Source organism: Nerophis lumbriciformis, linkage group LG36 (genome assembly GCF_033978685.3).
Source record: "Nerophis lumbriciformis linkage group LG36, RoL_Nlum_v2.1, whole genome shotgun sequence".
Classification (NCBI taxonomy): domain Eukaryota; kingdom Metazoa; phylum Chordata; class Actinopteri; order Syngnathiformes; family Syngnathidae; genus Nerophis; species Nerophis lumbriciformis.
The window spans coordinates 10,863,109-10,882,427 of record NC_084583.2 but is presented as its reverse complement, the minus strand read 5'-3'; the positions used below and the strand labels follow the sequence as shown (position 1 = coordinate 10,882,427).

Sequence of the window (19,319 nt, the reverse complement as noted above, 5' to 3'; positions counted from 1 at the left end):
TCAATTATTTCAAATATGTTTATTTTAATGTATAATTCTATGGCTGGATGTAATAAGGAGTCACGAAAAAATACAATTAATTTTGATGTTTTTAGCAAAATATAGTAAAAATATATTTAGTTTTTCTTTTTTTTTTAATTAATAAATATATTTACTTTTAGGTAAGATAAACATAATACAATTTATCTCTAGTCTGGATGATTTAGTCCTTGTCACCCTGTTGTCCTCCCGTCGTGAAAAAAGGCTGTCCTCACTCAGGTCCGCATGGAGCTGGAGGCCACGCCCCCTCCAGCTCCGGCTGAAAATCGGGAGATTTTCGGGAGAATATTTGTCCCGGGAGGTTTTCGGGAGAGGCGCTGAATTTCCGGAGTCTCCCGGAAAATTCGGGAGGGTTGGCAAGTATGACTAATAGTACTAACCTTTAACAGTTAATTTTACTAATTTTCATTAATTACTAGTTTCTATGTAACTGTTTTTATATTGTTTTACTTTCTTTTTTATTCAAGAAAATGTTTTTAATTTATTTATCCTATTTTATTTTTTTAAATTACCTTATCTTCACCATACCTGGTTGTCCAAATTATGCATAATAATTAATTCCACGACTGTATATATCGGTATCGGTTGATATCGGTATCGGTAATTAAGAGTTGGACAATATCGGTATATGGGATATCGGCAAATAAGCCATTATCGGACATCCCGAGTCTACACATATCTCTTATCTGTGACTGCCATCATGTTGCAGTCTACTGGTATATCTTATGCGTGACTGCCATCTACTGGTCACACTTATCATTTCACCATGTACCAAATAAAATAGCTTCAAGGTCGGTAAGCACAACCAAAATTATTCCGTACATTAGGCGCACCGGGTTGTAAGGCGCACTGTCGAGTTTTGAGAAAACGAAAGGATTTTAGGTGCACCTTGTAGTCCGAAAAAGACGGTATTTTAAAATACATGACGTCTCGCGGGCCACAGTTTGGACAGCCTTGTTTTACAGACATGTGCTTATCAGTCCAGGTGTGTGCTAAATTTGGTGGTGATTCAGCGAAACAAGTTCAAGGTACGACGGGTGTTATTGTAGAGCTGGCATTGTGCCGTGTCAGACTTATGGAGTCCAATAACAGAGCCACCATGTGGTGTATTTGTGAGAAAAATAATGGCGCAGGCAACACAGCTGGAGTGCTACATTTGACAAAATGTCACACTTTTGTGTCTGGCGGTTAAAGAGGAGAAGTGATAGTTTCCACGGACAAATACATATAATCTTCAAATGCCACTTCCAACAATGTGTTCTCTCTCTCTCTCTCTCTCTCTCGACTCCTGCGTTTTACCCTGGACATATATCAAAGGCCCCTCCTTAGACAAGAGAGACACTCCAATACTGCAGGAGCCCTGAAGACCACACTGAGCCACCTTATGTCGCAAAGAGTCATTAGGATGGATGGAAAGCTAGGACACTGCAGATAGGGTGTGGCAAGGAAAGGAAATGACTTCAAAAAAGGACGCAAAAGCAGAAAGAATTAGAAATATGAAGAAAAAAAAGAGGTTATTGCCCATGGACGCTACTTTAGGGGATGGGGAAAAGGTTGCCATGACAACAGCTGTAATGATCCCCATTCTCTTTCCAATGCACACACACAGTACAAAATGTATGGATGGTATGCACTCAATCGAAATATGTGTCTATCGCTCCAGTAGCAGACGTTTGGGGTGAGGGGGACCTGCCCCCAGGCTGGCGGGAAATCTCCGACTCATCAGAGGTCTACTTCTGGCACATACCCACCGGCACCACTCAGTACCACCGACCTGTTGCCTCCAGCACTCAGCCCAGCTGTGCCGACGAGGAGCCCGAGGCGGAGAACAAACCGCAACAGGAGACACACGACTCACTAAAACCACCCAACGAGGTGAGACACACCTGCTGTAATCATATTTCAACTACACTATGTACAAAACCCAAAACCAGCAAAGTTGGCACGTTACAAACAGAATACAATGATTTGCAAATACTTTTCAACTTATATTTAATTGAATAGACTGCAAAGGCAAGATAGTTAATGTTCCAATTGATAAACTTAATTTTGTTTTGCAAATAATCATTAACTTAGAATTTAATGGCAGTAACACATTGCAAAAAAACAATTTTTGAAGCTCTTCGGATGGAATTCTTTCCCATTCTTGCTTGATGTACAGCTTAAGTTGTTCAACAGTCCGGGGGTCTCCGTTGTGGTATTTTAGGCTTCATAATGCGCCACACACTTTCAATGGGAGACAGGTCTGGACTACAGGCAGGCCAGTCTAGTACCCGCACTCTTTTACTATGAAGCCACGTTGATGTAACACGTGGCTTGGCATTGTCTTGCTGAAATAAGCAGGGGCGTCCATGGTAACGTTGCTTGGATGGCAACATATGTTGCTCCAAAACCTGTATGTACCTTTCAGCATTAATGGCGCCTTCACAGATGTGTAAGTTACCCATGTCTTGGGCACTAATACACCCCCATACCATCTCAGATGCTGGCTTTTGAACTTTGCGCCTATAACAGTTATTTTCCTCTTTGGTCCAGAGGACACGACGTCCAGAGTTTCCAAAAACAATTTGAAATGTGGACTTGTCAGACCACAGAACATTTTTCCACTTTGCATCAGTCCATCTTAGATGAGCTCGGGCCCAGCGAAGCCGGCGGCGTTTCTGGGTGTTGTTGATAAATGGCTAAGGCTTTGCATAGTAGAGTTTTAACTTGCACTTACAGATGTAGCGACAAACTGGAGTTACTGATCGTGGTTTTCTGAAGTGTTCCTGAGCCCATGTGGTGATATCCTTTACACACTGATGTCAGTTTTTGATGATATTACGGACCGTAGATGGTGAAATCCCTAAATTCCTTGCAATAGCACATTGAGAAATGTTGTTCTTAAACGGTTTGACATTTTGCTCACGCATTTGTTCACAAAGTGGCGACCCTCGCCCCATCCTTGCTTGTGAATGACTGAGCATTTCATGGAAGCTGTTTTTATACCCAATCATGGCACCCACCTGTTCCCAATTAGCCTGTTCACCTGTGGGATGTTCCACATAAGTGTTTGATGAGCATTCCTCAACTTTCTCAGTCTTTTTTGCCACTTGTGCCAGCTTTTTTGAAACACGTTGCAGGCATCAAATTCCAAATGAGCTAATATTTGCAAAAAATAAAGTTCACTAGTTTGAATATTAAATATCTTGTCTTTGCAGTCTACTCAATTGAATATAAGTTTTAAAGGATTAGAAAATCATTGTATTCTCTTTTTATTTACCATTTACACAACGTGCCAACTTCACTGGTTTTGGGTTGTGTATAAACACACGTGTGTTTGCAGTTACACCACGTACTCTCTTTCTGGGAAGGCATTTTACAAGATTTCTTTTTTTTTCCCCATTCATCCAGAAGAACTTTTGTGAGGTCAAGGTTGAATAATGCAATAATTACCTTCCCCGGTAATTAATGAAGAATTCATTATCTGACTTATTCAATTACTGTACATTTTGGGGAAAGTAACCTTAAGTAATGACTTTTTTAAAGTAATTTGCCTAACACTGATTATGGATTAACCTGCAAATGTGTCCCTTAACATTTAATGATAGATGCTCTTTAGAAAATAACCTTTAACAAGTCAAATGAGTGCCTAAAAATACTAACTACCGTATTTTTCGGACTATAAGTCGCTTTTTTTTTTCATAGTTTGGCCGGGCTCCAGTGCGACTTATATATGTTTTTTTCCTTTTTTATTATGCATTTTCGGCAGGCGCGACTTATACTCCGAAAAATACGGTAATAGTGATGAACACCAATACGTGTGAAGACCAGCCCCTCTATGCAGTATTTTGGGTAAGCTGTTAGTGCATCTCTCTCCTCCTGTCTGCCACAGCGTCCCAGCAGTCTCGTCTCAGACAGTTCCGTTGAACCCGTCCCCTCCCCTTCTGGCTCATCCCCCACCTCCCTCTCCTGCAGCCCCTCCAATGATGTCATCTCTTCTGCACTGAATCTCAGCAGCGCCACCTGCACTGTCAATGTAAGCACTTCATTTGGCTTTTTTGTCCCTTTTCTGTGTTTGACACTTGCACTCGACTTCCTTTTACCGTGCGTATGGTTCAGTGACGTGCGGTGAGGTTGATGGCTGGTGAGGCACTGACTTCATCACAGTCAGATTTACAAACATATGAACCCTAAAGAGTATCTTATTCACCATTTGATTGGCAGCAGTTAACGGGTTATGTTTAAAAGCTCATACCAGCATTCTTCCCTGCTTGGCACTCAGCATCAAGGGTTGGAATTGGGGGTTAAATCACCAAAAATTATTCCCAGGCGCGGCGCCGCTGCTGCCCACTGCTCCCCTCACCTCCCAGGGGGTGAACAAGGGGATGGGTCAAATGCAGAGGACAAATTTCATTACACCTAGTGTGTGTGTGACAATCATTGGTACTTTAACTTAACTTTAACTTTACACATACAAACTGTAGCACACAAAAAAGCACATTTAATAAAAAAAAACGTTATTATGGTCTTACCTTTACTTAGAAATTAAGTCCATGCGCCACAACTAAAGCCCTCACTTAAACTTTCCACGTGCAAGATTGAATCTATTTAAAAAAGTGTAACCGAGGGTTTATAAATGTTGCCTATACTGTATGAAACTACAAAATAACAAACACGGAGGCTCCAGTTTACACGAGGACCACTTTATTTACCTTCTTTCAAAAACCTTCGCAACGTGACATCACTTCCGCTCTTAGCGCCTTCAAAATAAGAGCTCAAGGCATATACTGTATAACAGCGCATAACAGGAACTTAACATCACAAAGAGGAAAGCCCATGGAAATAGGTTACAAAAGTTATTTAATAAGAAGCCAAAAAGTGCAAAAACAATAATGTTCGTGTTGGAGGAGTTGTGAATTAGATACACCTGCAGTCTGCAGGTGTACCTAATGTTGTGTCCCTGCAGTCATTCACAACTCCTCCAACACGAACATTAATGTTTTTGCACTTTTTGGCTTCTTATGAAATAATTTTTTTAAATAGAGTCAATCTTGCACGTGGAAAGTTTAAGTGTGGGCTTTAGTTGATATAACAATTCTACGGCGGGGGTGCAGGAGGCGAGCCTCAGCCAGTGCGTCTTTTGCAGCCGTTTTATGATCGCTCAGCACAAGAAATACTTTACACACATACAGTTGTTGACAAAATACACTGTACATTATATACCTCAGCTAACTAAACTATGGAAATGTATAATATAGTTCATAGCAATACAGTCTCACTGCACAGCAGGCCAGCAGTTAGCCGAGTCATTGCGCAATCCATGTTGCGGCACTGAGTGACGTGCCTCAACTGGCTGCTGTTCACCGCACCGTCTCTTCTCAGTATTTGAACGGCAAATGTGAAAATTCAGCGATTTTGAATAAAAATAATCTAAAACTGGTGAAGTTAAATGGAAAATAACTTTATAGTATAATCACTGGATACATATAACAATTTAATTTTTTTTTTTTTTTAATTTTTCTTTCCATGATGGCAGGTGAGGCCCCTGCCTCTAGTGACTGCACGTCACTGGTATGGTTATTGCTCCACTTTCCACTTTTATCTGTGAAGTGTATGAGATTTGTTCATGTCTATGTGAACAGTGCAAGGCCTCTTTCGTATGTGGATTCAAATCGGATATACAGCACAGGCCAAAAGTTTGGACCCACCTTCTCATTTCAATGCGTTTTCTTTATTTTCATGACTGATTACATTGTAGATTGTCACTGAAGGCATCAAAACTATGACACCTGTGAAGTGAAAGCCATTTCAGGTGACTACCTCTTGAAGCTCATCGAGAGAATGACAAGAGTGTGCAAAACAGTAATCAGAGCAAAGGGTGGTTATTTTGAAGAAACTAGAATATAAAACATGTTATTGTCATGATCCGTGGCCCGGATCATGTTTTGTTTAGTCATGTTCTGTTAGTTCTGGACTCCCTTAGTTCCTGTTTTGTGCACCTTGTTTGTTTTGGTTTCCATTAGAGGTGTCCGATAATGGCTTTTTTGCCGATATCCGATATTGTCCAACTCTTAATTACCGATTACCGATACATACAGTCGTGGAATTAACACATTATTATGCCTAATTTTGTTGTGATGCCCCGCTGGATGCATTAAACAATGTAACAAGGTTTTCCAAGATTAATCAACTCAAGTTATGGAAAAAATGCCAACATGGCACTGCCATATTTATTATTGAAGTCACAAAGTGCATTATTTTTTTTTAACATGCCTCAAAACAGCAGCTTGGAATTTGGGACATGCTCTCCCTGAGAGAGCAAGATTGGCGGGTAGGAGCTAGCGCGGGGTGTATATTGTAGCGTCCCGGAAGAGTTAGTGCTGCAAGGGATTCTGGGTATTTGTTCTGTCGTGTTTATGTTGTGTTACGGTGCGGATGTTCTCCCGAAATGTGTTTGTCATTCTTGTTTGGTGTGGGTTCACAGTGTGGCGCATATTTGTAACAGTGTTAAAGTTGTTTATACGGCCACCCCCAGTGTGACCTGTATGGCTGTTGACCAAGTGTGCTTGCATTCACTTGTGTGTGTGAAAAGCCGTAGATATTATGTGACTGGGCCGGCACGCAAAGACAGTGCCTTTAAGGTTTATTACTTCTCCCTACTTCCGTGTACACAGCGACGTTTTAAAAAGTCATACATTTTACTTTTTGAAACCGATACCGATAACTTTGGAACCGATAGCGATAATTTGCGATATTAAATTTTAAAGCATTTATCGGACTGCCGATATTATCGGACATCTCTAGTCTTAAATGTAGAAAAAAATAATCATAAGTCCCCTTAAAAAAGATTATTGCAGTGTCGTAATTTAGGGGATATATCAAGTCAAAAATATTAACAAATCATCATAATTATATGCTATTTCTTATATATATCTGGCACTTATGGTTAATAATGGACGTCCTGGCTTTTTTGTGTGTGTCTGTGCAGGAGTTAAAGGACTATTCAATGTATCCTGACCCCAGCCTGAAGGCCTTTGAAGGGGCCACCCTTCGCTATGCTTCACTCAAACTCAAGTAAAAGCCGCAGATTGAAAATGTGTGATGCGTTCATATTGCATGTGTTTCAATACTGGTTTCCCTGCAGCCCTGCAGCGCCATTGGAGACCGTGGACCTCAACAATACCTTCCCTGATGGAGAAGCAATGGTAAGAATGTATGCAAAGTAAGAAATAGTAAATTCCGAACAGAATACTTTTTAAATTTGTTTCCAGTTCGATATAAAATGTTACTTTTCCGGACTGTTGAGTGCACCGGCATGTTAGCAGCACCCACTAAATTATAGGGGAAGAAAAATATTTCCCATATATTAGCTGCAGAATGAGTTATTTCCACAGAAAGATAAATGTTTATTTACATACCTTAATTGTTTCCATGCAGTGTCTGCAACATGGCAGTAAAACGGCCGACCAAACAAAACAGAAGTCATCGTCATGAACCCACGAGCTCTCCAATCAATTTGTGAAACTGAAACAAGACAAAAAGAATGACGTTGCAAGTTAATAATACTAACTCCGTCACTCGTAAAAGGCTTTAGCATATTAGCGTCATTACATCACGATAGCACGTACAAATATGCATGAAAACACCCCTACAGTCATCACACATGGGACGGTTTAGTAAGTATAAAGAGTTTTGGTTACACTATTAAACTAACAAACGTTGTTTGGTGTGATGAATGAATGTTATCAAGGACGAGAAGACTAAAAAAGTGCAAGGACACTGCAGCACCTGTAGAGAGAAAACTCATCCAAAAGATGGCACCATAGCACAAACAATAAAACACCTCCGCATATTTGTTTTCTTGAAAACTTTTTTCATGCCCTCAGCAAAGAAAAATAAATCAAATCAAATCAACTTTATTTATAAAGCACATTTAAAATTTACCACAGGGGTAGCCAAAGTGCTGTACAATGGGCAGGTTAAAAGATAATACGAGTACCGAGCAAACACAACACAACACAAACAGAACACGATAAAAAATAAATAAATAAAATAGAATAAATAAAAACATAAAAACAGGTTCACAGCAGGTGTATTATGGGGCGCCATACGTAAATTAGCCCCAGGGTTCAAAGTGTAGGAAAAAGTAGCAGCTTATAGTCCAGAATCCACCTACTCAGTGGTTAGAGTGTCCGCCCTGAGATGGGTAGGTTGTGAGTTCAAACTCTGGCCGAGTCATACCAAAGACTGTAAAAATGGGAGCCATTACCTCCCTGCTTGGCACTCAGCATCAAGGATTGGAATTGGGGGTTAAATCACCAAAAATTATTCCCGGGCGCGGCCACCGCTGCTGCTCACTGCTCCCCTCACCTCCCAGGGAGTGAAAAAGGGTGATGGGTCAAATGCAGAGGACGAATTTCACCACACCTAGTGTGTGTGTGTGACAATCATTGCTACTTTAACTTAACTTTACGGTATTCGATGAGGTGGCGACTTGTCCAGGGTGTACCCCGCCTACCACCCGAATGCAGCTGAGGTAGGCCCCCAGCATCCCCCGCCACCTCGAAAGGGACAAGTGGTAGAAAATGGATGGATGGAACCTTTTATTGCCTCCTCCATCTACAGTAGTTATATTTGTTCCCAGACTGTTGCTGTTGCCCCCTTGTGGTAGAATTGCACACGTACAAGTGTTCCATAAAAAGAATGAAGTGGTAGGAAAAATAAAGGCAGGGTTTGAGGATAGAAGAAATGATAATAGCTATAACTCTGACAAGTAATATTTGTTATAATTATGGCTATCAAAAATAATGAGGTCGCTCATGTGATTTAATTACTTCTGCAAAAATTGGAAAACTATGGCATAAGAGGTGTTTCACAACAGTGGTTAAGTAGTTATTTAAGTAATAGATCTCAATATGTGGAAATGAATAAGACTAAATCACAGCCAAGAAGAGTAACTTGTGGGGTTCCACAAGGCTCGGTATTGGGACCTACGTTATTTATACTCTATTTAAATGATATTTGTTCAGTATCTAATAAATTGAAATGTATTATGTTTGCAGATGATACAAATGTATATTGTTCAGGAGAAGACTTGAAGGAAGTGTTGAGGGTAATAGAGGTTGAGTTGATTCAGCCAAAAAAATGGTTTGATATCAATAAGTTATCATTGAATGATAAGAAAACTAAATGTATGGTGTTTAGTGGTGCAAGGACAAATTGTGAAGCAAAATTAAAATTGATAGAGTATATGAAACTAAATTCTTGGGTATAATAATTGATCATACATTATGTTGGAAACTGCATATTGAATATATAAAGGGAAACATATCCAAATCCATTGCCATTCTTTATAAAGTAAGACACATGCTGAATAAGACATGTCTGCACATGTTATATTATTCTTGTATTTTTCCATATTTAACATATTGTGTTGAAGTTTGGGGAAATGTTTATAAAACAAACATAGACCCAATAATTAAACTTCAAAAAAGGGCCATTAGAATAATACACAAAGTGTGCTACTATGAACATACCAATTCATTATTTAAAGTTCTAATGTGTTAAAATTTCAGATATTGTGTTTTAAAAAGCAATGGAAATGATGTTTGGAGTAAAGAACAACAGCCTCCCAGCTTGTATTCTTAGGTTATTTCAATTAAGAGGAGAAAACTATAATTTACGGGGTATATTGATTTTTGAAATAGCAAGAACTAATATTGAATACAAATGTATTTCAGTTTTAGGAGTTAAATGGTGGAACAAGCTCAGTGATGAGCTGAAGACATGTACTTCTTTGTTAAGGTTTAAGAAAACATTAAAAGATGAAATAATTGAAAATTATAAAATATAGTAACAATTTTTTTCATCCCATTGATTTTGATTATTTTTTTAATGTTGATGTTCAAGGTAATCTTATTTTCAGTGAAGGTTTAGGATAGGCAAATATAAGCTTTGGCTTCAGCCTATTCCTTATTCGGTCATGCTTTTTCTTTTCTTTTCTTTTCTTTTCTTTTCCTTTTGTGTGTAAATGTGTTTGATTGTTAAATATGTATAGTCTGTACTCTTAAACTGGTCACACTTAATGGTTGATGGTTGATTATATGACCGAAATGAACTTATTTCATTCATTTATCACAAAAAATATCGCATTTAATCATAAACGCAGATTAATCAAATATATTTCTTTTGAGTGCACATGCTCCTTCACCTGGCTACCTGATAGGCAGCACATATTATATGCTCAGTGATCGGGTCAATGTATAGAGACTCAGACTTTCACTTCAAATACACCCTGATGGGACTTTAGATACAATTCTTACCAAGTTTTTAACAAATAAATGACATGCATTCAAGTAAAACATTTAAAAAATGTTAATGTATGACATTCTGTGTCCAAATATTTAGGTAATTACAGTACAGGTCAAACGTTTGGACACACCTTCTTATTTCAATGTTTTTTCTTTATTTTCAAGACTATTTACCTTATAGATTGTCACTGAAGGCATCACAACTATGACACCTGTGAAGTGAAAACCATTTCAGGTGACTACCTCTTGAAGCTCATGGAGAGAATGCCAAGAGTGTGCAAAGCAGTAATCAGCGCAAAGGGTGGCTATTTTGAAGAAACTAGAATATAAAACATGTTTTCAGTTATTTCACCTTTTTTTTTGTTAAGTACCGTATTTTTCGGACTATAAGTCGCAGTTTTTTTCATAGTTTGGCCGGGGGTGCGACTTATACTCAGGAGCGACTTATGTGTGAAATTATTAACACATTAGCGTAAAATATCAAATAATATTATTTATCTCATTCACGTAAGAGACTAGACGTATAAGATTTCATGGGATTTAGCGATTAGGAGTGACAGATTGTTTGGTAAACGTATAGCATGTTCTATATGTTATAGTTATTTGAATGACTCTTACCATAATATGTTACGTTAACATACCAGTTGGTTATTTATGCCTCATATAACGTACACTTATTCAGCCTGTTGTTCACTATTCTTTATTTATTTTAAATTGCCTTTCAAATGTCTATTCTTGGTGTTGGGTTTTATCAAATAAATTTCCCCCAAAAAATGCGACTTATACTCCAGTGCGACTTATATATGTTTTTTCCTTCTTTATTATGCATTTATGGTGGTTCTTTGGTCAATATGTTGCATAGATGATGTTTTACACATCATCTTCAAGTCGCTTTCTGACAGTCGCTTCAGGATGCCCCGTTTTGTGGGCGGTCTTATTTACGTGGCTCACCTTCAACAGCGTCTTCTCCCCGTCATCTTTGTTGTAGCGGTGTAGCGTGCAAGGACGGGAGTGGAAGAAGTGTCAAAAGATGGAGCTAACTGTTTTAATGACATTCACACTTTACTTCAATCAATAACGGAGCAGCATCTCCTCATCCGTGGCTCACTAGTGCAACAACAACAATGCCGGAAATGTGTCCCGTGAAAAACCGTCCGACCGGAACTCTCTAATAACTAAAGTTCCTTGGGTGAATAATGTAAACTCACTACACCGGTATGTTTTAGCGCTTTCATGGCGAGTTTACTGACAGATATAAGTAAGAACTTTACACTACTTTATATTAGAAATGGCAAGAGCGGAGGATGAATGTCCCATAACAAGAAGATAGAGAAAAAGAAGAAGCTTATCGGCACGGACTACAAAAGCGGACGCACGCAAATTTTTCAGGACTTATGCAGATCCCAAATAGAGATCAGCAGGTGCCAGAAGCTAAGAAAAGTTGCTTTTGCATAATATTGCGAAACAAAACGCCAGATAATGTTTTACCTTATACACACACCATAATAATACTCCTATGTTGAAGCACAGTACAATCCATCAAGCGGTGCGGCTTCATAGCTTACCAAAGTCCTACTAAAACATTTGGATAGATTTTTGAGCGTCATGTGTAATGTTCTATATTTTCAATGGAACGTATAAAATGTTGGTGTTATTTACTTGAGTCATATTGCAGTCTACTAGGGGTGTAACGGTACTCAAAAATTTCGGTTCGGTACGTACCTCGGTTTAGAGGTCACGGTTCGGTTCATTTTCGGTACAGTAAGAAAACAACAAAATATACATTTTTTGGTTATTTATATACCAAATTTGCAAAATCTTCCACCAAAAATATTTTTCTTAGTGGAATATTTGATGTGAAATAATGGGAACCTTGGATAGGTCAATAATTCGTAATAACATTGATTTTGATTCAATATTATGTTTTGAGCAATGACAGTTTGAAAGAAAAAAAAAAACAGCTTTGTTTTATTAGTCAACATTGCAACTTTTTCTAAATTACATTTCACCTTTAAGCTTTTTTATTTCACTTTTGTTATGTTTTTGTTTACTTTAATAGTATTTTTAGAATGTGCCGTGGGCCTTTAAAACATTAGCTGTGGGCCGCAAATGGCCTCCGGGGCACACTTTTGACACCCCTGCTATAGATAATAAAAAATTAAATGTGATAAATCTATGGATAAAAAGCAGAGCCTGGTGACGCATGCGCGTTTATCATAACTCTCGCTCTCTCTCTGTCTCTGCCCCTCCCTCACCAATGTTGCTGCACGCACAATTTGTTTTGTGTTTAACCCCTTCTTAACCCTGAACGTACATTGAAAATACACGCAACCCTAACTCAAAATGCCGGACATTTGAGGCATTTAAGAAACTCCGCCCGGACAGCTCCGCAAAAGAGGACATGTCCGGTGAAAAGAGGACGTAAGGTCAGTCTATCCTAGCCCGGTCGCTGCTAGCATGCCGTGTGTTGTGCCTCGGTTTTGCATTGTTTACACAACGAGCGTTACGCTACTTAATATGTCCGTGTGGAAACTCGTTCGGTACACCTCGGAACCGAACCGAAACCCCCGCACCGAAACGGTTCAATACAAATACACGTACCGTTACACTCCTACAATCTACGCATATCTCTAATGTGTGACTGCCATCTACTGGTCACACTTATCATTACACCATGTACCAAATAAAATAGCTTCGAGGTCGGGTAAGCACAACCAAAATTAGTACGAACATTAGGCGCACCGGGTTATAAGGCGCACTGTCAAATTTTTAAGAAAATGATAGGATTTTAAGTGCGCCTTATAGTCCGAAAAATATCGTAGTTGTCTTTTTAAAAATGTTCCTTTTTTTAAACAATTTTTTTTTTGCACAACTATAAGTCATTCCCAGTGCGCTCCTTGGGCTGGGTGGAGATGGCCGAACAAGACCTGTGTGAGGGGAGAAGCAGTGTGGCGGTCCATCACTGTATCAGACAACTGTCCTACTGCAGGAGAGACATTCGAGACTCGGCTGGAGTCTGGGGAGAGGTCAGTTGTCATCAACATTAGATCAGTACAAGAATACTTGCACAACAAAAACAGAATTGGTGTGTTTTTTGTGCTCTCGCAGGGTAAAGGGATGCTGCTGGTGCTTCAGGAGCGCATGTTGAATCTCGTCGACCCGGATGATCGAAGCCTTCTCCACTCTCAGCCAATCAGCAACATTCGCGTGTGGGGGGTCGGCCGGGACCATGACAGGTATTTACAACTTTCCGTAGCTACTAAATAATGAGTGAACTGAATGCAAGGCAGGAAAAGCCCAAATAGTACAGTCATTTTACGCGGCTGTGTGTGCTTTGCCTTAACATGGAGCTGCTGAACTGATTTTCACAGTAACTGTTGGTGACAATAAAGGATTCAATTCCATTCAATTCTACAACTACAATAATAAATATCCTTATGACATTATAGAATTACCGTATTTTCGGAGTATAAGTCGCACCGGAGTATAAGTCGCACCTGCCGAAAATGCATAAGTCGCACTGGAGTATAAGTCGCATTTTTTGGTTTGGGGAAATGTATTTGATAAAACCTAACACCAAGAATAGACATTTGAAAGGCAATTTAAAATAAATAAAGAATAGTGAACAACAGGCTGAATAAGTGTACGTTATATGACACATAAATAACCAACTGAGAACGTGCCCGGTATGTTAACGTAACATATTATGGTAAGAGTCATTCAAATAACTATAACATATAGAACATGCTATACGTTTACCAAACAATCTGTCACTCCTAATCGTTAAATCCCATGAAATCTTATACGTCTAGTCTCTTACGTGAATGAGATAAATAATATTATTTGATATTTTACGCTAACGTGTTAATAATTTCACAAATAAGTCGCTCCTGAGTAGGGATGTCCCGATCCGATATTTGCCAAAAAATGCGTATCAGCAAGGCATGGGAAAATGCCGATCCAGATCCAGTTTTAAAAAAAAAACCGGTCCGTGTTTTCCAACGCACCTATTTAAATAATACATTCCACTTTTCTGCTGCTCCCTAATTTCCGTTCCGCATTTTCCAGCACACCTTCAACACATCCACAGGTCTGTGGATTCTCACACAGCTGCTTTTAGCTGCTGGCATTACACGACAGGCTCTTCTCACTCTTTCCTGTGTCTCCCTCTCACAGACAGCAAGTGCACCTTCTTACACACGTCACATACTGTCACGTCATACGTCACGTACGTATACGTCCTCCCCAAGCAGGTAGCAGCATGGGTAACGTTAGCTGTGATGCTAGCGCAGCCGTGCGAGCAACGCTCCCTCTAAGGTGCGCGCCTGTGCAATTGCGCACGGCAAATCTATGCCACGCACAAAATCAAATAAAAAAATAAGCGCATAACAATTTTCGACACACGGACACGACAGAGAAAACAGTTTACGTCATCATTGTTCAAATATTGTAACGTCTGTCGAGACGCTTATCTCCATTCGGTGCCACACCATCAAAATGCCGAGGCAAACATTTCCACATCAATACCGTATGAACAAAAAAGTGATTTTTTTTGGTTGTGATTTCCTTCTCTGCATGAAAGTTTAAAAGTAGCATACATTAATGCAGTATGAAGAAGAATGTTTTAATGTAGACACATAGAATCATCATACTGCTGTGATTATATGCATCAAGTTATTCATTCATTCAAGGCTAAGGCAAAATATCCACATATATATGGTGTATCGTGACATGGCCTTAAAATATCGCAATATTAAAAAAAGGCCATATCGCCCAGCCCTAGTTCAATGATGCCATTTCTGTTTGTCATGTATAATTTTGTCTATTTTATGTTTTTTCTTGAATAAACAGGTCAGTTTCTTTTTACCAACCATTGTGTATTATTCAAACTCCCCTAATTCAGCTGGCTAGTTGTTATCAAGAGTACTAAAACCCTTTTCAACATGATTCTGACAACTAAGTAGGCTAAATAACTTTAAACTTTAATACATGCTCGGATAGGCCAGTATCAGTCAGTATCGGTATCGGTCAGTATCGGTATCAGATCGGAAGTGCAAAAACAATATCGGTATCGGATCGGAAGTGCAAAAACCTGGATCGGGACATCCCTACTCCTGAGTATAAGTCGCACCCCCGGCCAAACTATGAAAAAAAACTGCGACTTATAGTCCGAAAAATACGGTAATCAGACTGTGTTTAGAACTGGTCTTGCATCTCTTGCATTGGGTGTCATTAGATTGTGCAGGTGTACCTGGTGTTGTGACTGGTCATTTTCTGGTTGGACCGATTTATAGTTGGAAGCCGTGTTTGCGAGACATTTTACAGTTGTGGTAAAAAGTTGACATACTAGTGTAAAGAACATCATGTCATGGCTGTCTTGAGTTTCCAATGATTTCTACAACTCTTATTTTTTTGTGATAGAGTGATTGGAGCACATACTTGTTGGTCACAAGAAATATTCATGAAGTTTGCTTCTTTTATGAATTTATTATGGGTCTACTGAAAATGTGAGGGTCAAAAGTATACATACAGCAATGTTAATATTTGCTTACAAGTCCCTTGGCAAGTTTCACTGCAATAAGGCGCTTTTGGTAGCCATCCACAAGCTTCTGGCAAGCTTCTGCTTGAATATATGAGTATTGTTGCCAAACATCTAAATTTTTGTTTCATCTGACCAGAAGGTCTTATCTTTGTCCATGTGATGTCAGATGAAACAAAAAATTGAGCTGTTTGGCCACAATACCCAGAAATATGTTTGGAGGAGAAAAGGTCAGGTCTTTAATCCCAGGAACACCATTCCCACCGTCAAGCATGGTGGTGGTAGTATTATGCTCTGGGCCTGTTTTGCTGCCAATGGAACTGGTGCTTTACAGAGAGAAAATGGGACAATGAAAAAGGAGGATTACCTCCAAATTCTTCAGGACAAGCTAAAATCTTCAGCCCAGAGGTTGGGTCTTGGGCGCAGTTGGGTGTTCCAACAGGACAATGACCCCAAACACACCTCAAAAGTGGTAAAGGAATGGCTAAATCAGGTTAGAATGAAGGTTTTAGAATGGCCTTCCCAAAGTCCTGACTTGAAGGGGAACATTATCACCAGACCTATGTAACCGTCAATATATACCTTGATATTGCAGAAAAAAGACCATATATTTTTTTAACCGATTTCCGAACTCTAAATGGGTGAATTTTGGCAAATTAAACGCCTTTCTATTATTCGCTCTCGGGAAGCAATACGCCATTTTCTCACTTTCGTCGGTGTGTTGTCGGAGGGTGTAACAACACGAACAGGGACGGATTCAAGTTGCACCAGTGGCCCAAAGATGCGAAAGTGGCAAGAAATTGGACGTTTGTTCCGCACACTTTACCGACGAAAGCTATGCTACGACAGAGATGGCAAGAATGTGTGGCTATCCTGCGACACTCAAAGCAGATGCATTTCCAACGATAAAGACCCTAGCTTCACTGGCCTGCTGACATCAACTCCAAAACTGGACGGATCAGCTTTCAGGAAAAGAAAGCGGATGAGGGTATGTCTACAGAATATATTAATTGATGAAAACTTTATTCATTACTCGCGGTTTTACGTAAATTATTATACATAAACTGTGTTTACCAATAATTTAGCTTAAAAACGTTTATTTTTTTCAATCATTCGAGTAGTCTTGTGTAATGCAGTATTTTGTGTCTATTTAGGTATGGTTAACCTGAGTGCTGAAATCGTGGTAAAATATATGTTCTTAGCGCGCCTGAAATAGGCTGTCTGCACTCTCAAAGTGCATGTTGTTGCCAAATGTATTTCATATGCTGTAAACCTAGTTCATAGTTGTTAGTTTCCTTTAATGCCAAACAAACACATACCAATCGTTGGTTAGAAGGCGATCGCCGAATTCGTCCTCGCTTTCTCCCGTGTCGCTGGCTGTCGTGTCGTTTTCGTCGGTTTCGCTTGCATACGGTTCAAACCGATATGGCTCAATAGCTTCAGTTTCTTCTTCAATTTCGTTTTCGCTACCTGCCTCCACACTACAACCATCCGTTTCAATACATGCGTAATCTGTTGAATCGCTTAAGCCGCTGAAATCCGAGTCTGAATCCGAGCTAATGTCGCTATAAACTTGCTGTTCTTTCCGCCATGTTTGTTTGTGTTGACTTCACTATGTGACGTCACAGGAAAATGGACGGGTGTATATAACGATGGTTAAAATCAGGCACTTTGAAGCTTTTTTTAGGGATATTGCGTGATGGGTAAAATTTTGAAAAAAACTTCGAAAAATAAAATAAGCCACTGGGAACTGATTTTTAATGGTTTTAACCCTTCTGAAATTGTGATAATGTTCCCCTTTAAACGTGTGGACAATGCTGAAGAAACAAGTCCATGTCAGAAAAGAAACAAATTTAGCTGAACTGCACCAATTTTGTCAAGAGGAGTGGTCATGCTTATGGATGGCTACCAAAAGCGCCTTATTGCAGTGAAACTTGCCAAGGGACATGTAAGCAAATATTAACATTGCTGTATGTATACTTTTGACCCTCACATTTTCAGTAGACCCATAATAAATTCATAAAAGAAGCAAACTTCATGAATATTTTTTGTGACCAACAAGTATGTGCTCCAATCACTCTATCACAAAAAAATAAGAGTTGTAGAAATGATTGGAAAGTCAAGACAGCCATGACATGATGTCCTTTACAAGTGTATGTACACTTTTGACCACCACTATATATAACAATTGCCCAGGAATGTGAGCGCCACCCACCTGGACTAAAAAATGAGTCAAAGGCAAAGGAATAATAGCAGGATTTGAATTTATTTTTTCAATTCAAGGATTCCAGGAACTTAAGTGTCATACCAGCACACATGAGATGGCACAAAATGTGGTCCCTGATTTAGCCCAACGAGTACCACAAGAACAGTATGTACATAAGCATGTAAACTGATACGAATAGAGTAGGTTATAAATAGCACCGGTTAATAAGGATAGGTTATAAATAGAGCAGATTGTGATCCTGGAGGGCAGATAGAATGTAAAAGGACGACACCAAACCAATTAAAAGCCCAGTTACTGTAAGCACAGTTGGGACAAGTTAAGTGTTCCTCGTGCAGGGTTATTGTTCTGCTGTGGATTTGTCATATAGTTCAGTACACACAGGCAGGGTGATCCAGTTTTGCATTCACCTCTTTATCTTGTGCTACGTTGTATTCAATTGTATAAATAAGTGTATGTGCATAGACATTTGTCTTATCTACTCGTTATATAGTTTTCTGTACTTGTGAGCAGCCACAAAGTTTTATTGGTGAGTAACAGTGATCTTATTGGCAGTGCATATGGGATGGTATACGGCACCACCTTATGCAGACCTGGGCAAATGAAGGCCCGCTGGACATTCCATAATAATGTTTTTAGATGAAAACTGTAGCTGCTATTATGATGTGCAGTGATGTTATCAAATGACCGTAACTATACAAAGTATTTCAATGGTTGGAATCTGCGCTTTTGCATGATATACTAGTTACTATGGTAATCTAATTATCCCAAACCGTAGTTAAGGGGTGCAGGGGAGATGTTCCTCCAAGGCCTATGTACTTCGGGGCTAACAATTATCACTTTACCCGGAAGTGGGTCTTTACAGCTGAGGGTGAATGACGAGGCCGGCGGTTTGTTGCAACTTTGTGACTTTATTGGACGCAGCCATCCACCAAGCTAGAGCACCTGCACGCACCCACTGTCGCCGTTCCCTCACCTCTCTCGCCCACTCACTCACTGACGTCACTCACCTCACATGCTGTCATATCTTAAAGGGCCACACACACACACACACACACATACGCTACTCTCATAACAACTAACAAAACATCATGGCGAAGCCAGAAGTCGAGTTTCTTAACATGGAGACATTCTCAATACTTTTCTTTTGTCGAGCACAAAGAAAATAACATTTTAGTTAAATGTAAGTTGTGTCTTGGATCAAAGATCCTATCTATGGCGTCAC

The 19,319-nt window shown here is 39.5% G+C and overlaps 1 protein-coding gene across 3 annotated transcripts in view; it reads left to right on the top strand.

Annotated features, from left to right (window-relative positions):
* Window positions 1-19,319, top strand: part of LOC133577045 (amyloid beta precursor protein binding family B member 2-like) — a 136,426-nt gene that overhangs the window by 21,077 nt on the left and 96,030 nt on the right. For 2 of the 3 annotated variants that reach the window (XM_061930558.2, XM_061930557.2), the window contains exons 3-8: window positions 1,703-1,914; window positions 3,914-4,057; window positions 7,010-7,095; window positions 7,166-7,226; window positions 13,211-13,357; window positions 13,440-13,567. In XM_061930558.2, the coding sequence (XP_061786542.1) occupies window positions 1,703-1,914; window positions 3,914-4,057; window positions 7,010-7,095; window positions 7,166-7,226; window positions 13,211-13,357; window positions 13,440-13,567 (778 nt within the window). The remainder of the gene's footprint in view (window positions 1-1,702; window positions 1,915-3,913; window positions 4,058-7,009; window positions 7,096-7,165; window positions 7,227-13,210; window positions 13,358-13,439; window positions 13,568-19,319) is intronic. The other variant, XM_061930559.2, reaches the window with a different exon arrangement.